The sequence below is a fragment of the Mesoplodon densirostris genome, chromosome 18 (assembly GCF_025265405.1).
Source record: "Mesoplodon densirostris isolate mMesDen1 chromosome 18, mMesDen1 primary haplotype, whole genome shotgun sequence".
Taxonomy (NCBI): domain Eukaryota; kingdom Metazoa; phylum Chordata; class Mammalia; order Artiodactyla; family Ziphiidae; genus Mesoplodon; species Mesoplodon densirostris.
The window spans coordinates 9,390,576-9,408,026 of record NC_082678.1 but is presented as its reverse complement, the minus strand read 5'-3'; the positions used below and the strand labels follow the sequence as shown (position 1 = coordinate 9,408,026).

At 38.1% G+C, this 17,451-nt stretch overlaps 1 protein-coding gene across 2 annotated transcripts in view; it reads left to right on the top strand.

Annotated features, from left to right (window-relative positions):
- The window catches only part of NSF (N-ethylmaleimide sensitive factor, vesicle fusing ATPase), a 162,996-nt gene that overhangs the window by 43,832 nt on the left and 101,713 nt on the right, over positions 1 to 17,451 (top strand). For both annotated transcript variants that reach the window (XM_060081415.1, XM_060081416.1), the window contains exons 5-8: positions 1,363 to 1,529; positions 4,492 to 4,599; positions 6,606 to 6,681; positions 9,848 to 10,003. In XM_060081415.1, coding sequence (XP_059937398.1) covers positions 1,363 to 1,529; positions 4,492 to 4,599; positions 6,606 to 6,681; positions 9,848 to 10,003 — 507 coding nt within the window. The remainder of the gene's footprint in view (positions 1 to 1,362; positions 1,530 to 4,491; positions 4,600 to 6,605; positions 6,682 to 9,847; positions 10,004 to 17,451) is intronic.

Genomic DNA, 17,451 nt, shown 5'->3' with positions numbered 1-17,451 from the left:
TATAAATCTCTTTTTAGGCAAATGTTCAAGAGTCTTTCTGGCACAGACACCCGGAAATGGAATTGCTGAATCAACTTATTCCTTTTCACATTAATATTTCACCCCATAAATACCTTCATTATTTGGGAAACAACTAAGCTCTCTTGCTTATGAAAGTTACTCAGAATGTAACCTGTACTTTCTAGGAAATGTTAAAGAACAAAACACCCAGAAGTGGAGGTCAGAGAGTATTCTGAAACTTTCAGCTGAGATTTGAACTTATTCTTCAATCTTCAGTGAATTTCCCAACCCTCACCCTGGCTTTCTTTGTTATTTTGCATTTGAAATGTTTATCTTTAAAATATGTGTGTCCCCTTTATTATGGCAAACCAAAATATAAAAATATGATTACTCAAGCAATTTCATTCAGAGGATTTATAGAAAATCCTTGTACATTCTTCAAGTGGCTAGACTCTAAGAGATAAGTTTAGAACAGAAATTGAGTATGAAAGGACCATAAAGATTTATCTAGGCAGTCTTATTTTACCGACAAATCAAGGCACAGAGAGTCTTCTAGTTACTAACAGACTCTGTTGAAGCACACAGACTCCAAAGTCCCTTTGTCTTGCCTCCTTTGTTATTAGCATGGAGACAATAGGTATTTTGCTGCTGTTGTTTCATTTAAACAGTTCATGAATATATTAAGCATCCTACAGACACTGTTGGGTGCTGTTAATACAAAGAAGAGCTAAAAACCTGGCCTTTGTCCTGTTATACATGTAGAACTTACTGTAGTTCCCTGCATATCATAGGTGCTCAGTAAATATTTCTGTAGTATTAAAAAAAGAAATGTCACACTCTGTGTTGCTCTGGAGGAAATCCCTCTAGTAAACATTTTTTTTTTCTCAAGGTTTTTTTTTTGTGTGTGTGTGTGTCCTACATTCTAATTTGTTAGGGCAAAAGAGCCCACACACTTCTCACCTGAGCTCTTTCTTGCGTCAAACAAAAATGTTTGGAAACAGTATGTTATGCCAACTCCACTGGGACTTCCCACTGTCATTTTGTCCTCTGTTTAATGAGAAGGAGGAAGATGCAGAGGCTGTGTCGGGAGGGCTGTGATTTCCCTAGAAGAGTCGGTTGAGGGGTAGAAGTATAGGAGAGTGTTGTTCAGTATGTTCTTATTAAGTCAGAGGGAAGAACATCTCTAGTGGTTATTATTATTTTTAAAAATCTGTGCCTATGTGTCCCTCCAATGCAGGCCATGTAAAATCCCCTTTTGGTCAAGTTCTGTTATAATTCATTTATATGAAACTTTTAGTTACTTGAAGCACAGCAAGTATTTGGTGTCTCTGTGATTTAAAAAATGCTTCTTTTTTTCTCTAGTGTTCTTGTATACATTTGACAAAGCCAAACAATGTATTGGCACAATGACCATCGAGATTGATTTCCTGCAGAAAAAAAGTATCGACTCTAACCCTTATGATACTGACAAGATGGCCGCAGAATTTATTCAGCAGTTCAACAACCAGGCGTTCTCAGTGGGACAACAGGTCGTTTTAAATTTTCTTTCATTTCTAGACATCTGATCTCTGCAGTTGTGGAAAATTAATTCTGTTTTTCAAAAACTGAGAGGAGCTTTGCATGTGAACAGCTATATCTAAGATGAGTGATAAAAAGTGAGGGAAATATGTTTGCTGAACTTCTAGCAGTCTGTTCAGAAAAATTCTAAAGTAGCTTTTAGGTTACAGTGTCATATATAATTACAGCAGCTTTTCTTTCTGTAAATTGGAAATACTATAGACATACATGTCTCAAATTTCTTATTGTGGGACATTTGTCTCTGGATGTCTTTCTCTTTTACTGATATATTTCTGTAGAAAAGTAATTCTTAACTTTTTTGGGTATGAACTTCTTTGAGAATCTTAAGAAAATTGTGTGTGTGTGTGTGTGTGTGTGTGTGTATGTATATGTGTATATATGTATATTTAGTGTTTTTCATGGAGCTTTTGAAACCCAGATTTTCTTTTCTTGAAAATGATATTTACATTGCTCCCTTTTTTTGGACTTCAGTTAATATCATATTGTTTAACCTCCTAGGAAGAAATTCTGTTCTTTTAAAATTTTAGTTAAATGTATGAGTTCATAAATTGCTGTTTGGACACATAAATCATTGCTCTTTTGACCTCACCATTACATTTGTCTCGTTCTCTATGACTTTTCTTAATCATTCCTAATTCCTTCCTCCTCCCATAGCTCCATAGCAGCTGTTCTCAAACTGTGGTTCAGAGACCTGTGGGGGTCCCTGAGGCCCTTTCAAGGGGTTTGCGAAGTCAAAACTATTTTCATAATAATATCAAGACATTATGTGCCCTTTTCCTCTTATTCTCTCACAAGTCTACAGTGGAGTCTTGTAGACTGTGTGATGGGTATAGCATAGCACAGTGACTGCTGAAGCAGACACGAGCGTCCAGCAGTCTTCCATTAAGCAAGAAATTAAAGAGATTTGCAAAAATGTCACAGTGCCACTCTTCCCATTTATATTTTTTTATTTTGGAAAATGGAGGGATTTTTTAAAGAAATTAAAAATGTTATTAACACATAATGTACTTAATTGTTTTTTGAAAAGTAAGTTTCTTGTTCTAATACAGGGACTATCAAGAGATATAATCCATATAAACAAAATTTGGGGGGTCCTCAAAAATGTTTAGGCTTATATATAAAGGGATCCTGAGACCAAAAAGTTTGAGAATCCCAGCTTCTAGAATTCTGATCTGTAATGAGTTACAGAGACTGTCTCTGCGTCTCTCACGTGGGAAGGTCTGTAAGATGGGGAATGAGAGAAGTGGTAGAAGGAGAGACCTGTGGGAGTGAGTGGAGTGTCATTACCTGGAGAAATGCGACTCTTGAGGATTTGGATAACCATACATCATAATATCCAACTTTCACAAGTGTGAACTCAATTCCTGGTAGACAGGAAAAGGATGTAGAGCATTTATCATTGTTTTTAAAAGTACTAGAATTGGAATGAACCTCAGAGGTTATCTTGTCTAACCTCATTTTGCAAATGAGGCATTTTATTTAGGTCCACCGAGGGTCCATGACCTTCTCAGCCAGGGGTGTAGCTGAGACAAGAACCTATTAGTCAGGGCTTCCCTGGTGGCGCAGTGGTTGGGAGTCCGCCTGCCGATGCAGGGGACACGGGTTCGTGCCCCGATCCCGGAAGATCCCACATGCCGCGGAGCGGCTGGGCCCGCGAGCCATGGCCGCGGAGCCTGTGTGTCCGGAGCCTGTGCTCCGCAGTGGGAGAGGCCACGGCAGTGAGAGGCCCGCGTACAGCAAAAAAAAAAAAAAAAAAAAAAAAAAAAAAGAACCTATTAGTCAGTTGATCAATTAATTAATTAAGTGCTTATTGAACACCTAGTATGTGTTCCATACATACTATTTCAGTATCCCTGTGGATCTGCAGTGAACAAAATAAACAGAATTCCTACCCTCATAGAGCTTACTTTCTAGTTGGGAAAGACAGAAAATAAGAAATGCCACGCACTGTTTAGTACTTTGATGTCAGTAAAATGGGATGATGCACTAGAGAGCCACTGGACTGCTACTTTGGATTAGATGGATTGAGGAGGCTCCTCCCCAGGATGGCAGAGATTAGCTGATAATTAGTTGACTTACCTGTCCATTGCTTTGGGGGCTTTACCATAGTCCTTCTGGATTCCTACACTTTCTGACTGATAGTTGTGCTCAAATTGCCTGACTAAACTTCATTGTTTTTACCTTCTCCTTTTGTATTTTAATAGAAAATGCTTTGATATTTGTAATAATTTGTAATAATTTAAAACCCAGTAACATGCAGATGTCTATAAACCCATGAAACAAAATCCTCCATAATACGGAGAAGAAGTAAATATCTTACTTCAAATCATTTTTCTTAGTATTTATTCTCATTCGTAGTAATTAGTAGTGGCAGGATTGACAGTCAGCTTGGGTTATTATATTTCTGTTATACCCCGGTACCTAGAAGAGGGCGTAGCTTGTAGAAGGTACTCAATAAATATTTGGTGAATGAATGACCATTCAGAAGCTGTCTCTGCACTCGAATGGCAGGCACTTTGTATTGGTTGTAGAAAAGCATTATTTTAGAGTCACACACCCAGGCTTGCATCCTGGCACTGTCGTTTACTGTGTCTCTAGGTCCCATTGTTTAGCCCCTCTCTGGATCTCAGCTTCCTTCCTAGTAAAACTGAGGAACAGTATCTGTTTGCAAGAGACTTTGTGAGTATTAGTTACAGAGCCTCCTGTAATGTTTGTTTGGCACACAGCAGATACTCAATAAATGTTAGTTGGTTATGGTAACCAGTGGTTACCTCTCATTGGTTATGTGGGTAGTTTGCTCGTGGTGATATACAAGAGAAAGCTGCTTGCCTGCATTTGGAAAACATTGATGATGATGTGAGAATCAAGCCATTGAATCATGAAGTGATTTTTCTCCCCTTCTTTTCTACATAGCTTGTGTTTAGCTTCAATGAAAAGCTTTTTGGCTTACTGGTAAAAGACATTGAAGCCATGGATCCTAGCATCCTGAAGGGAGAGCCTGCGACAGGTAAAAGACAAAAGGTATGTTTTATTTTTAGTAATCTTTATGATGTGCATTATGCAAATTAATATACTTTTCCTAGCCATTTTCTCCCTCAGTGATTTCTTTTATATTATGTGCTCTTTCTTTTAAGATAGTAGGGGAAAAAACTGCTTTTCTAGCCAACATATTTATTAAAATATAGTGTAAAATATACTTATTTGCAGATCTAATAATAATTTGAAATTTGTATATATACTTGTAATTCTGGTTGAATGCAAGTGATATTTATTGTAAATAAATAATAAGACAGGTGTTATCAAAAATATATGTGTTGACAAAAATAAGCTCAAAATGGATTAAAGACCTAAATGTAAGTCCAGAAACTATCAAACTCTTAGAGGAAAACATAGGCAGAACACTCTATGACATAAATCACAGCAAGATCCTTTTTGACCCACCTCCTAGAGAAATGGAAATAAAGACAAAAATAAACACATGGGACCTAATGAAACTTAAAAGCTTTTGCACAGCAAAGGAAACCATAAACAAGACCAAAAGACAACCCTCAGAATGGGAGAAAATATTTGCAAATGAAGCAACGGACAAAGGATTAATCTCCAAAATTTATAAGCAGCTCATGCAGCTCAATAACAAAAAAACAAACAACCCAATCCAAAAATGGGCAGAAGACCTAAATAGACATTTCTCCACAGAAGATATACAGACTGCCAACAAACACATGAAAGGATGCTCAACATCTTTACTCATTAGAGAAATGCAAATCAAAACTACAATGAGACATCATCTCACACCAGTCAGAATGGCCATCATCAAAAAATCTAGAAACAATAAATGCTGGAGAGGGTGTGGAAAAAAGGGAACACTCTTGCACTGCTGGTGGGAATGTGAATTGGTGCAGCCACTATGGAGAACGGTATGGAGGTTCCTTAAAAAACTACAAATAGGGGCTTCCCTGGTGGCGCAGCAGTTGAGAGTCCGCCTGCCGATGCAGGGAACACGGGTTCGTGCCCCGGTCCGGGAAGATCCCACATGCTGCGGAGCGGCTGGGCCCGTGAGCCATGGCCGCTGAGCCTGCGTGTCCGGAGCCTGTGCTCTGCAGCGGGAGAGGCCACAACAGTGAGAGGCCCGCGTACCGCAAAAAAAAAACAAACAAAAAAAACTACAAATAGAACTACCATATGACCCAGCAATCCCACTACTGGGCATATACCCTGAGAAAACCATAATTCAAAGAGTCATGTACCAAAATGTTCATAGCAGCCCTATTTACAATAGCCCGGAGATGGAAACAACCTAAGTGTCCATCATCGGATGAATGGGTAAAGAAGATGTGGCACATATATACAATGGAATATTACTCAGCCATAAAAAGAAATGAAATTGAGCTATTTGTAATGAGGTGGATGGACCTAGAGTCTGTCTTACAGAGTGAAGTAAGTCAGAAAGAGAAAGACAAATACTGTATGCTGACACATATATATGGAATTTAAGAAAAAAAATGTCATGAAGAACATAGGGGTAAGACAGGAATAAAGACAGACCTACTAGAGAATGGACTTGAGGATATGGGGAGGGGGAAGGGTAAGCTGTGACAAAGTGAAAGAGCGGCATGGACATATATACACTACCAAACGTAAGGTAGATAGCTAGTGGGAAGCAGCCGCATAGCACAGGGAGATCAGCTCGGTGCTTTGTGACCGCCTGGAGGGGTGGGATAGGGAGGGTGGGAGGGAGACGCAAAAGGGAGGGGATATGGGAACATATGTATATGTATAACTGATTAAATTTGTTATAAAGCAAAAAATAAAAAAATATATATATATATGTGTTGAAATAAAATAGGAATAATAGAAGATAGGAATAATAGAAGATAGTTAGGACAGAAGTAAATGTAACTTAGCTGATAGTTTGGAAGATTTACTTTGCTCAGAGAGACCTCATTTTCCGTTTGTTTTCTGCCTTGCTTTGAGAAGTCCAGAAGTCTGCTATTAGACTAACTACTAATTACTGTCTTTCTGTACAGATTGAAGTAGGACTGGTTGTTGGAAACAGTCAAGTTGCATTTGAAAAAGCAGAAAATTCATCACTCAATCTTATTGGTAAGATTTACAGTTTTTAGAAGATTCTGAGTAAAGTGTAAAGTGGGACTATCTCTGTTATAACATGTGACTCAACTACAGTGATTTTTGAGCGGGGAAGGAGAATAGGGACACCTCCCTTGAGAAAGCTTATCACAAAATCATGGAGTGTTTCATATCTGTCAAATGTGATGATGTAGAAAAGAATTTAAAACCTTCACTGGGTCAGTGTTGTCCAATAGAAATATAATGTGAGCCATGTATGTCATTTTTAATTTCCTAGTAACTACATTAAAAATAAGGTAAGGGGGCTTCCCTGGTGGCGCAGTGGTTGCGAGTCCGCCTGCCGATGCAGGGGAAACGGGTTCGTGCCCCGGTCCGGGAAGATCCCACATGCCGCAGAGCGGCTGGGCCCGTGAGCCATGGCCACTGAGCCTGCGCGTCCGGAGCCTGTGCTCCGCAACGGGAGAGACCACAACAGTGAGAGGCCCGCGAACCGCAAAAAAAAAAAAAAAAAAAAAAAAAAAAAAAAAAAAAAAAAAAAAAAAAAAAAAAAAATAAGGTAAGGGCTTCCCTGGTGGCGCAGTGGTTGAGAGTCCGCCTGCCGATGCAGGGGACACGGGTTCGTGCCCCGGTCTGGGAAGATCCCATGTGCCGCGGAGCGGCTGGGCCCGTGAGCCATGGCCGCTGAGCCTGTGCGTCCGGAGCCTGTGCTCTGCAACGGGAGAGGTCAAAACAGTGAGAGGCCCGCGTACTGCAAAAAAATAAAATAAAATAAAAAATAAGGGAAAAGATACAGATAAAATTAAATTTTAAACTTTTAATATTGAGATAAGTTCAGGCTTACAGAGGTTTCATAAAAAATAGTTCAGAAAGTTCCTGTATACCCTTCACCAGCTTATTCTGATGTTAGATCTTTTTATTTTATTTTATTTTATCTTATTTATTTATTTTTGGCTGCGTTGGGTCTTCGTTGCTGCACACAGGCTTTCTGTAGTTGCGGCGAGCGGGGGCTACTCTTCATCGCAGTGAGCGGGCTTCTCATTGCAGTGGCTTCTCTCGTTGTGGAGCGCGGGCTCTAGGCGCGTGGGCTTCGGTAGTTGCAGCACGTGGGCTCAGTAGTTGTGGCTCACGGACTCTAGAGCGCAGGCTCAGTAGTTGTGGCACATGGACTTAGCTGCTCTGGGGCATGTGGGATCTTCCTGGACCAGAGATCGAACCCGTGTTCCCTGCATTGGCAGGCGGATTCTCAACCACTGTGCCACCAGGGAAGCCCCTGATGTTAGATCTTAAATAACCATAGTACAGCTACCAAAACTAAATTCACGTGGTTCCACTGCTACTAACTAAACTACAGACTTTATTTGGATTTCACCAGTTTTTTCATTATGTCCTTTTTCTGTTCCAGGATCTAACTTGGGATTCCACATTGCGTTTAGTGGGTTAGTTTCCATAGTCTTCTCCAGTCTCTGACAGCTCCTCAGACTTCCATGGTCTTTCACGGCCTTGAGAGCTGGTCACTTATTTTGTAGGATGTCCCTCAGCTGGTTGTGTGTTAAAGGTGATACTAGCGTCACATCCATTACTGATTGAGTTAAATGGTGAATGTGCAGGTAAAGAGCATCTTTCCAGCAGGTTCATAGTTCAGTCCTGCTCTGGTACGTTAGCCCGACGTTTATGATACTAAACTAATGCAGATTGATCTCTAAAAACAGTAACTCACCAGAGTAATGATGCTGTTAATTGTATAGGAATTCTTAGTTTTGGTTGACTTCACTATGTTACGTCTAACCCAGTACAAGGTAGATGATTTTCGATGGTCTCACACCATTATATCCAAAGTCATTTAACTTCGAATATGTGGCCTTTCTCTTGATCCATAAATTACCATTCCTCCCTTATTGTTTTTTCTTAATTATAAAATAAAATATTTAGCTCATGAAATGTGGATACTCAAAAATAACACACTCGAAAATTTTTAAATTTGATTATATTTTCATACTGTTTTATAATTTGTTCTTTTTTGCTGAACATATTTCAAGCATCTTAATAAATACCCTTCTACAATATAATTTTTAATGACTATACATATTGTTTCATGGATGTGGGATATATCATCATCTCCTATTATTGGTCCAATACATTTCTGGAGTGATTTCTTTGTATATCATATTCTGTACACATTTTGTTAAGGTATATTATCCCAAGAGAGTCGCATGACTTTCGTACAATGTGGATATTTCTAAGTAATTCATGCAGAGGTGTGATTGATAGTTTTTTTCCCATTGGAAAGTAAAATTGTGTAGTGATTTAACAGGCAGTAAATTTGACCACAAGAGGGCAGTAGAGTGTAAGAAAAATATTTTTGATAGCTTCATAAAGGAAATGTTTGCGTCCACAAAATTCTAACCATACAAATAGCATCTAGGGTAAACTTTTTCTAATGTGACATTTTATCCCTAATTTAAAAAAAACTATAATATTACTTTCTTATTTTTGTTTATAGTGGAATGTACTAAGGCACTTTTATTCTTTGTGTTTGAGATAGTTAATGTGGTTCTCTTGAGTTACTTTAGGGGGCACTATGACATTTAAGTTAGATAATTTTCATTTGCGAAAGAATTTGAAAACACGAATTTTGAAATCATGAAAGACTTTAGGATGATTTTAGAGTTTTGTGTGCAAATGAAGAAAAAGCAAAACTAAGGCATCAAACTTAGTGCATCTTTTCGGACTGAGGGGTTATATTCCCAATTATATACTTAGTCTAGATAAATATATGTATTTTAAAATCTTGCTCTAGGAGCCTTGAGGGACTGTTAGATTTCAGTTGCATTTCTGGCAACTAGTGTTTTCTTCATCAGACATGCACATGGTGTTTCTTCTAATCAACCAAGTTAGTTAACTTGGTTAAGATTAGAGGTTAATAAGACCAGACTCCAGGGATTGACTACAGCATGAGTTTAGCTAGTCATTTTGAAAGTGTTTTACTGACCCTAAATGGGGACCAGACAAAGTAGTGAACATAGCAAAACTCATCCTTCTTAGAAGTCATCTAAGAGCATGTTGTTCATCTTTGTATAAGGGTAGCTTTTCTTTATTCGCTGAGGATACCCAGGGAGTTCTATCTTTTTACATTTAGTGATGAAGTTCTTGTCTCACATTTGATTATCTTTGTTTGACATAGGCAAAGCTAAAACCAAGGAAAATCGCCAGTCTATTATCAATCCTGACTGGAACTTTGAAAAAATGGGAATAGGAGGTCTGGACAAGGAATTCTCAGATATTTTTCGACGAGCGTTTGCTTCCCGGGTATTTCCTCCAGAGATTGTGGAGCAGATGGGTGAGTTTAAAAAGGAAAATTTGATAAAATCTTGTATTATTTTTTTAAAAAATGGATGTGATAAAGTCTCTTTTCAGTAATGTTTTGAAATTATTTTTCAGACCTGACAAAGTATTTTTAACTTTAAAAAAAAAGTTTAAAAAAAATCTTTGAATTAGGATTTTTAAAATTGCATTTTAATTTTATGGGGAAATCATAGAAATATTTGTGGTTGCTTGATTTTATGTATTCAAGTATGTTTTTCTATAGGACATATTTAGAAATTTCATTTTATTTATATATTTATGAATTTTTTAATAGGTCATATTTAGAGATTTCATCTGACTCTAAAGATTCACTAGAGGTCAGATTTACCCTGCCGAATAGTCATTACCGATTAGACTATGGGCATTGTTCTAATATTAGCTGTTGTTTCTTTTTATTGTACTGTTGTATTACCCAGTTGGTGCATCTTCATACTTAGTAAATGGATACTTGACATGTTTTAAATTTGTGCAAAAGGACAGATGCAGGATAGACATTGGAATTTCCATGCATTTCCAAAGAAATGCACTAGTCATTTATCACTTTTTTCTTGAAGGTTTATTTAATTTATCTGTGTGTGTGAAATGGCTTTATTTGCCCTGGTGGAAATGCTGTCATGACTGTTTTCATATCCATATCATAGGTTGGATTGGAATGTGAGCAACAGAATATCTGAGAAAGGAATTTGTAACATAACAGCTTCTGGAAGACTATTAGTATTAAAAACAGTATCCAAAAAAACTGAAGGAATACAAATATATTACTCCCTTCACCTCCATCATTCTTTATCTTTAAATTGCTGCTGGGAGATAAAAGTATATTCATCATGGTGGGGATAAGAACTGCTTTCCAGGCACTAAGTGCTTGGTTCTATCAACCTCCTATTGTTGGTAGCTTTTCTGCCTGGTCGCTCACTCTGATAAATTACAGGCACAGCACACACCTGTTCACTGGCTAAAGGTCGAGTTTGGATTTGGATTAAGAGAAAATGACAGAGACCCTCATCACCTGAGTTTTATACACCTTGAAATGGCAATAGCATACTTTTTTATCTGAAAGATACAAAGGCCAAGTCCATAAAAAACAGAATTTTAATTTGGAAAATAGTTAAAAATATGGTAGTTCACTATCTTGGTAATGTGTATTTTGAGGCACACTAAATCCATAAAACTTTTAAATAAAGACATGGAAATATTGTTTAAGTATACTTGGGGTATAAGCAGAGATTAAAGGGTGATTCCAAATGCTCTAAGTTATTCTTGTGGAATATTTTTACTAGTTTACAAGCCTGAGCCCCATATAGAAATAGTCTAATGATTGTTTCTTTGAGCATGTGTACTCTTCAGCCAACAGGTAGAAAAATTACTGCTTCTATAAGTTATATCTTTTAATTATAGTTTAAATATTTTCTCACGGTTTAGAAACTTTTGAGGATTCAGTTATTCAGATACTAGTTTCCTGTTTGTGCATTATCCAAACCTTGCTCATTAGGGCCTCTGTCTGAGGTTGAGGAGATAACAGGTAAAGGAGTAAACTCATTTCAGTCAATTTGTGACTCTGCCAGCTGTTGAAGAGTTTGAAATTAAAACAGTTTTGGAATTTCTGAGTGACTTTAATCTGTTTTTGCAATCCATATTGAAATTAGTTGAATTATATAGTATGCTTTTTGTTGTTGTTAATGTGCTTTTTGACCAAGGACCTTGAATTTCAGTTTTGTTGGTGAGTACTACTACCCAGAACCTTTTTTTTTTGTAATAAATCTTTTATTTAACTGCAACATTAACCATTAACTTGTTTTAGGCAAACAAAGAATTACTATATTTTATTTATTTATTTATTTATAGCTGCATTGGGTCTTCGTTGCTGTGCTTGGGCTTTCTCTAGTTGCAGTGCATGGGCTTCTTATTGCATTGACTTCTCTTATTGTGGAGCACAGGCTCCAGGTGCACGGGCTTCAGTAGTTGTGGCACGTGGGCTCCGTAGTTGTGGCTCGCGGGCTCTAGAGCGCAGGCCCAGTAGTTGTGGCACATGGGCTCAGCTGCTCTGCGGCATGTGGGATCTTCCCGGGCCAGGGCTTGAACCCGTGTCCCCTGCACTGGCAAGCAGACTCCCAACCACTGCACCACCAGGGAAATCCCCAGAACCTTTTTTTATGGATTTACTTTTCTAATACTTTTATATTGACTTAGTTAGGCATAAATGAATTCTTTTTTTCTTTTTTAATGTAGTAAATTTTTTTCACTTTATGGCTTTTTGCTATCCAGAAGCTTGTGTTATCAATTTGATTTAAAAGACATTAAGTTTAAAGGTACCTTGGCTTTTGAGCTGAACTGAAAGACATTTTTTTTCTTTATTCTGAATGAAGATTCTCAGTGTCCTTATGCTACTTTTTTAATGGTAAAATGGCTGAAAAATAATTCTCTTGCTGTGCATGTGTCATTCCTTATTTTCCAATAGAGGCTTCTTTTTTTGTTTGAATTTCGGGGGAATTACATAATAGACTATTTCATTGCCTTCTAAGTGCAGTGTGATTTTAAAGTTCTCATTGGGCTTTGATAAAGGTATATAAAAGTACAGATTGCTACATTTAATTTAAAATGACATTACAGGGACTTCCCTGGTGGCGCAGTGGTTAAGAATCCGCCTGCCCATGCAGGGGACACGGGTTCAATCCCTGGTCCGGGAAGATCCCACATGCCACAGAGCAACTAAGCCCGTGCGCCACAACTACTGAAGCCTGTACACCTAGAGCCCGTGCTCCACAGCAAGAGAAGCCACCGCAGTGAGAAGCCCGCGCACCACAACGAAGGGTAGCCCCCACTCGCCACAAATAGAGAAAGCCCGTGCGCAGCAACAAAGACCCAACACAGCCAAAAATAAATAAATAAATTTAAAATAAATAAATAAATAAATAAAATGACATTATATGTGTCCTTTTTTATATATATCCTGTGTTCTTTTACCCTGCTGGGTAGAAACAAAATTGGCTAATTTTTTCCTCATTCTCTGTTAACTAAATCGTCAACCTATATGGTTGTGAGATCTCACTGGACACTGGATATGATTGGTTAAATCAATTAAAATGGAAAAAAAATAGTGATTAGAAAAGAATAATTAACGTAGGTTATGGGACTATTTTATTTTGTTTAAGCAGAGAACATTTTTACTTTTGGCTTGAGACCAAATCATTGGTTTTACCATAGTCTAGAGTTATGTCTACTTTGTAAACAGGAATCTTAACTAAATGAATCTTTTTGCCTATATATCAAAGTTTCAAGTTCACAAAGTGATAAATTTAGAATTATCTTCTGTCATTGTGTTTATGAGACTGATAATTATAAGTAATATAGTTCTTTCCTTTTGCTTGAAAAACTTCATGTTGCTTTTGAAAACTGCAAATATACCTTAGGTAATACAGAATTTTGCCAGTGAGATACAGAGATACTAAAGGACTAAACAGAGGCACACATTTATGCAGAAAAAATAGGGATCAGATGAGGTAATACACGTGAAATAAGTGTCCTAGAGTTTCCAAAATGTTAGTTTCTCTCTTGAAATGCATTCAAGTACTTCCTGTTTTTGTTGTAACATTTTTATAGAATTAAAGTCAAGGAAGGCCTTAAAAGGGAAAAGAAGAAGTCACATACAGCCAGCCCTATAGAGAATGGAAGAAAGGTCATATGTAGAAGTATGAAAAAGGATATCAGTTAGACTGATATCAGTTAGGATATCAGTTTAGACTTTTGTTGTTCTTGTTTTAATCAGTGTAACTATTTAATCAGTGTAACTAACTTTTTCTTTGTCTGGAGCAGTTGGACTCACCCAAACCTACATGGGGCAGCTCTTCCTTGAAAGCACATGAAAACATTAGCAAGGAAAACTAGACCTAAACCTTGCACTTAGCAGATACCCTCAGCAATTTAGTTAGAATATCCTCTAATGCCTACAATCATAGCCGTTAAGTTAGGAAAGACCTTAAATCCTTTGTGGGATAATATAGAAGTACCTTTTGGATCCCAGGATAGAAATGTGGGCATCAAAAACCAGCATCTGGAAGTATGGGTGAATAAACTCAACAGTCCTTGGGTGCACCCAGGTGTCGATGGCATATGCATATACTCCTGTTCAGACATTCACCACGCTTATTCCCTTGTGTGCAGTTTTGTGCAGAGTGCTCTGGATAAATAATTGATGACCTCAGTTCTCATTGTAGCTCTTTTGTTGGAAAAGATAGTTTCCACAAAGAAACTTCATTTTTTGGCATCCCTGGCAGTTACCTGTAAACTGTAAATGTCAGAGCGAAAACAACAACAACAATTTTTTTTCAAAGAACAGTGAAATAATTGTGAAAGAATTAAAGAATTGTAATATAATTTTAGGACTAGGTTCACATGTATCCAAGGAAAGGGGCCTTGGCAGAATTTATCTGTATTAGAGCTGAAAGGAAAAGAGTGTAGAGACTTAAAGGCCTCAAGCCTTGTCCTGTCTTTGGGTGGACCTGTACCTTGTAGATATTGCAGGCTGCCCAGTGGGGAGGAAAGCCACTGGTTAGAGTTTTGTATGCCCTTTCTTTGAAACTGGACACTGTTCTTTTTGGTCCCCCTTTTTGTGCCTCCCTCTCTAAGCCCATTTTCAATCTGTATTTTTAAGATTTCTTTTGAAATTCTAGAGGAAAGCAACTCATTTCTGATATCACAAGTGAAACTGCAGTTACTCTGCGAGTAGAGCTATGGAGAAGATAAGGAGCCTTTCAGTCACATGCGGACATCTTTCACATGCTAAGAACAGTGCAAATAAAATACAGTGGAAGAAAGGGCACTAAGGTTTTGTACATGCCATATTTGGGAGAGAGGGAGTTCTTGCTAAGATTAACATAAACACTGACACTCTTAAAATGCATTTTCACACCCCCAACTCATGAGGAGAGATTGCAATTTACATGGTGGTTAAGACATCTTACTGAACTCCAGGGCTCTGTAAAAGGAACCCTAAGGCTAAAGAGCTTATCTGAAATTTGAAAAAAAAAAAAAAAAATGAAGCTTTCTGACATTCATCTTTTTTCCTTGTATTAGTCATAACTTGCTTTTCAGCTATATTTTAGGTTTTGAATGCCAACCTGACATCTGTTCAAGTCTGCCTGTAATTTATTAAGAAAGGAAAAGAAAGCAATTGCTCACTAGTTAGAGATGCAAAACTTACCCTTTCTGCTTTTCCACAGAGTACTTATATATGCTACTTGAATATGAAGAATGTTATAATTTAATAATTTACTAATTCTAACTCAGGTTGGGGAATTTATCTTTTTTTTTTTTTTTTAATTAGAAGAAGAAAATGGCCTTATGATCATGTGATTTCCAGAATCTCTAGAGCAGGATATAGAGATAAAGCAGACACCCTAAAAATACTATGGGTGCCTTTTAATAAAATGAAAAATTTAACCTTGAATTAATTTTTCCACTGGTTTTAATTTTTCAGGTTAAATTTACTTACATTTGAATAGAAATAATGTAGTTGTGCTTATATCTCAGAGTCAAATTATATGTAAATTCAGTTGGCATTTTTTATTTATAAACAGACTTTTAGAGTGATTTCTTTCTTTTGGGGAGTCAGAGCTGTCTATAGAATCACCAATGGGTTAGATTTGCTGGCAACTACAGTTGAGTTACTTACAAATCAATAATCGGGTCACTATGAAGTTGAAGTCTAAGTTTTTACCTAAATGTCCACCAGTAAGGAAATGATTAAATAAACTATGCTGCATCCTCCCATCCTCGTTATGGAATAGAGTGAAGCGAATCTTAAAATGGTATAGCTCTAAATGTACAGATATGTTTTAGTAATTAAAAAAACCTGAAGTAAATGCATTACAGAAGTCCATATGGACTCACATTCAATTGAAAAAAAATTGTTTACTTCTGTGAAAGGGAATTTAGGATGGAAATAGAGGGACATTTTTGGTCTTCCACTCTGTGTACCTCTTCTCTGAATGTTTAACTGGGATATTATATTTCTACTTGTGTAATTAAAAAACAAACAAAAAGGCACTATCACAGGCTGTTTCTGTCTTGTGGCGGCTCCCCTGACAGCACAGCAAAGGAGCAGGGGGACAGATAGGACCCACTCCTTTCATGGGGTTTCAGTGGAGGAGAAGAGGGTGAGGCCTGGATCCCGAGGGCTTTAATTGCAGCTCCTTACCGAGCATAGGCAGACGTGCCTGTCCTTTTCTACTCAAAGATAAAAACAATTTCTTGATGTGTAACAAACTACCTCCTCCAGTTACTTTTTGCATTATAGAATGGGTATAGGTAGTTTGTATTCCCTCCAAACCGTGAGAACATTTGCATCTGAGGGCTTAAGCAGCTGCTTAAGCATTAGAGAGGAAAGAGTGGGAGAAGGGAGGGAGGGAGAGCAGAGTTTCTGACGTGTGAGGAACTGTGCTTGAATTTGTTCAGTCTTCAAAACCTTTCCACTGAGGAACCTAACTCATGCGACTCCTAAAGTGAAATGGTTGGTGTTTTTTTCCATTTTATTCCCATATTTAGGTGGTGATGAGGATGTTAGCTAATACCTATATAGGGCCAGCACCCTTCTAAATACTTTACCTATATTAACTTATTTAATCCTCACAACAACCTTATGAGGCAGATACTATATTGTCCCCATTTTATGGAGAAGGAAACTGAGTGTCAGAAAGGTTGAGTACTTGGTCCAAGACATACAGCTAGTAAGTGGTGGAGTCACATTCGAACTCAGGCAGTCTGGCCTCAGAGTCCATGCCGTTAACTCTTTTTTTTTTCCTATTTATTTTTTTGGGTGCGCCGGGTCTTCGTTGAGGCATGTGGGATCTTCGTTTCGGCATGAGGGATCTTTAGATGCGGCATGTGGGATCTAGTTCCCTGACCAGGGCTCAAACCTGGGCCCCCTACATTGGGAGCCCAGAGTCTTAGCCACTGGACCGCCAGGGAAGTCCCATGCTGTTAACTCTTGTATTGTTCTTTTCTCATGAAAGCCCGTAACATAAAACCGTTAAAATGGGCTTTCTCAGCCCCACTTCTTGGGGACCTCTGAGGTGGTCTTTGAGGGGAGCTGGAGCCAAGGGTTTTGCAGCTGCGACACCACTGACGTCTTGGGTGATCTTGGATGATCGTCACAGGTGCTGGCTGTCCTTGGCGTTGCAGGATGTTCAGCAGCATCACTGGCCTCTACCCACTATATGCCAAGTAACACTCCCCATCTCAGCCCTAGTGGTGACAACCAGGAGTATCTCCAGACATTGTCAAACATCCCCTGGGGGCAAAATCACCCTTGGTTGAGAACCACTGATCTAGTACAGTCCCCTGACTCCTTCTCTTTACAGATGCGGAAACTGTGGCCCAAGGTCACTAAGCAAGTCACAGGCAGAACTAGGACTAGAACTTGGTTCT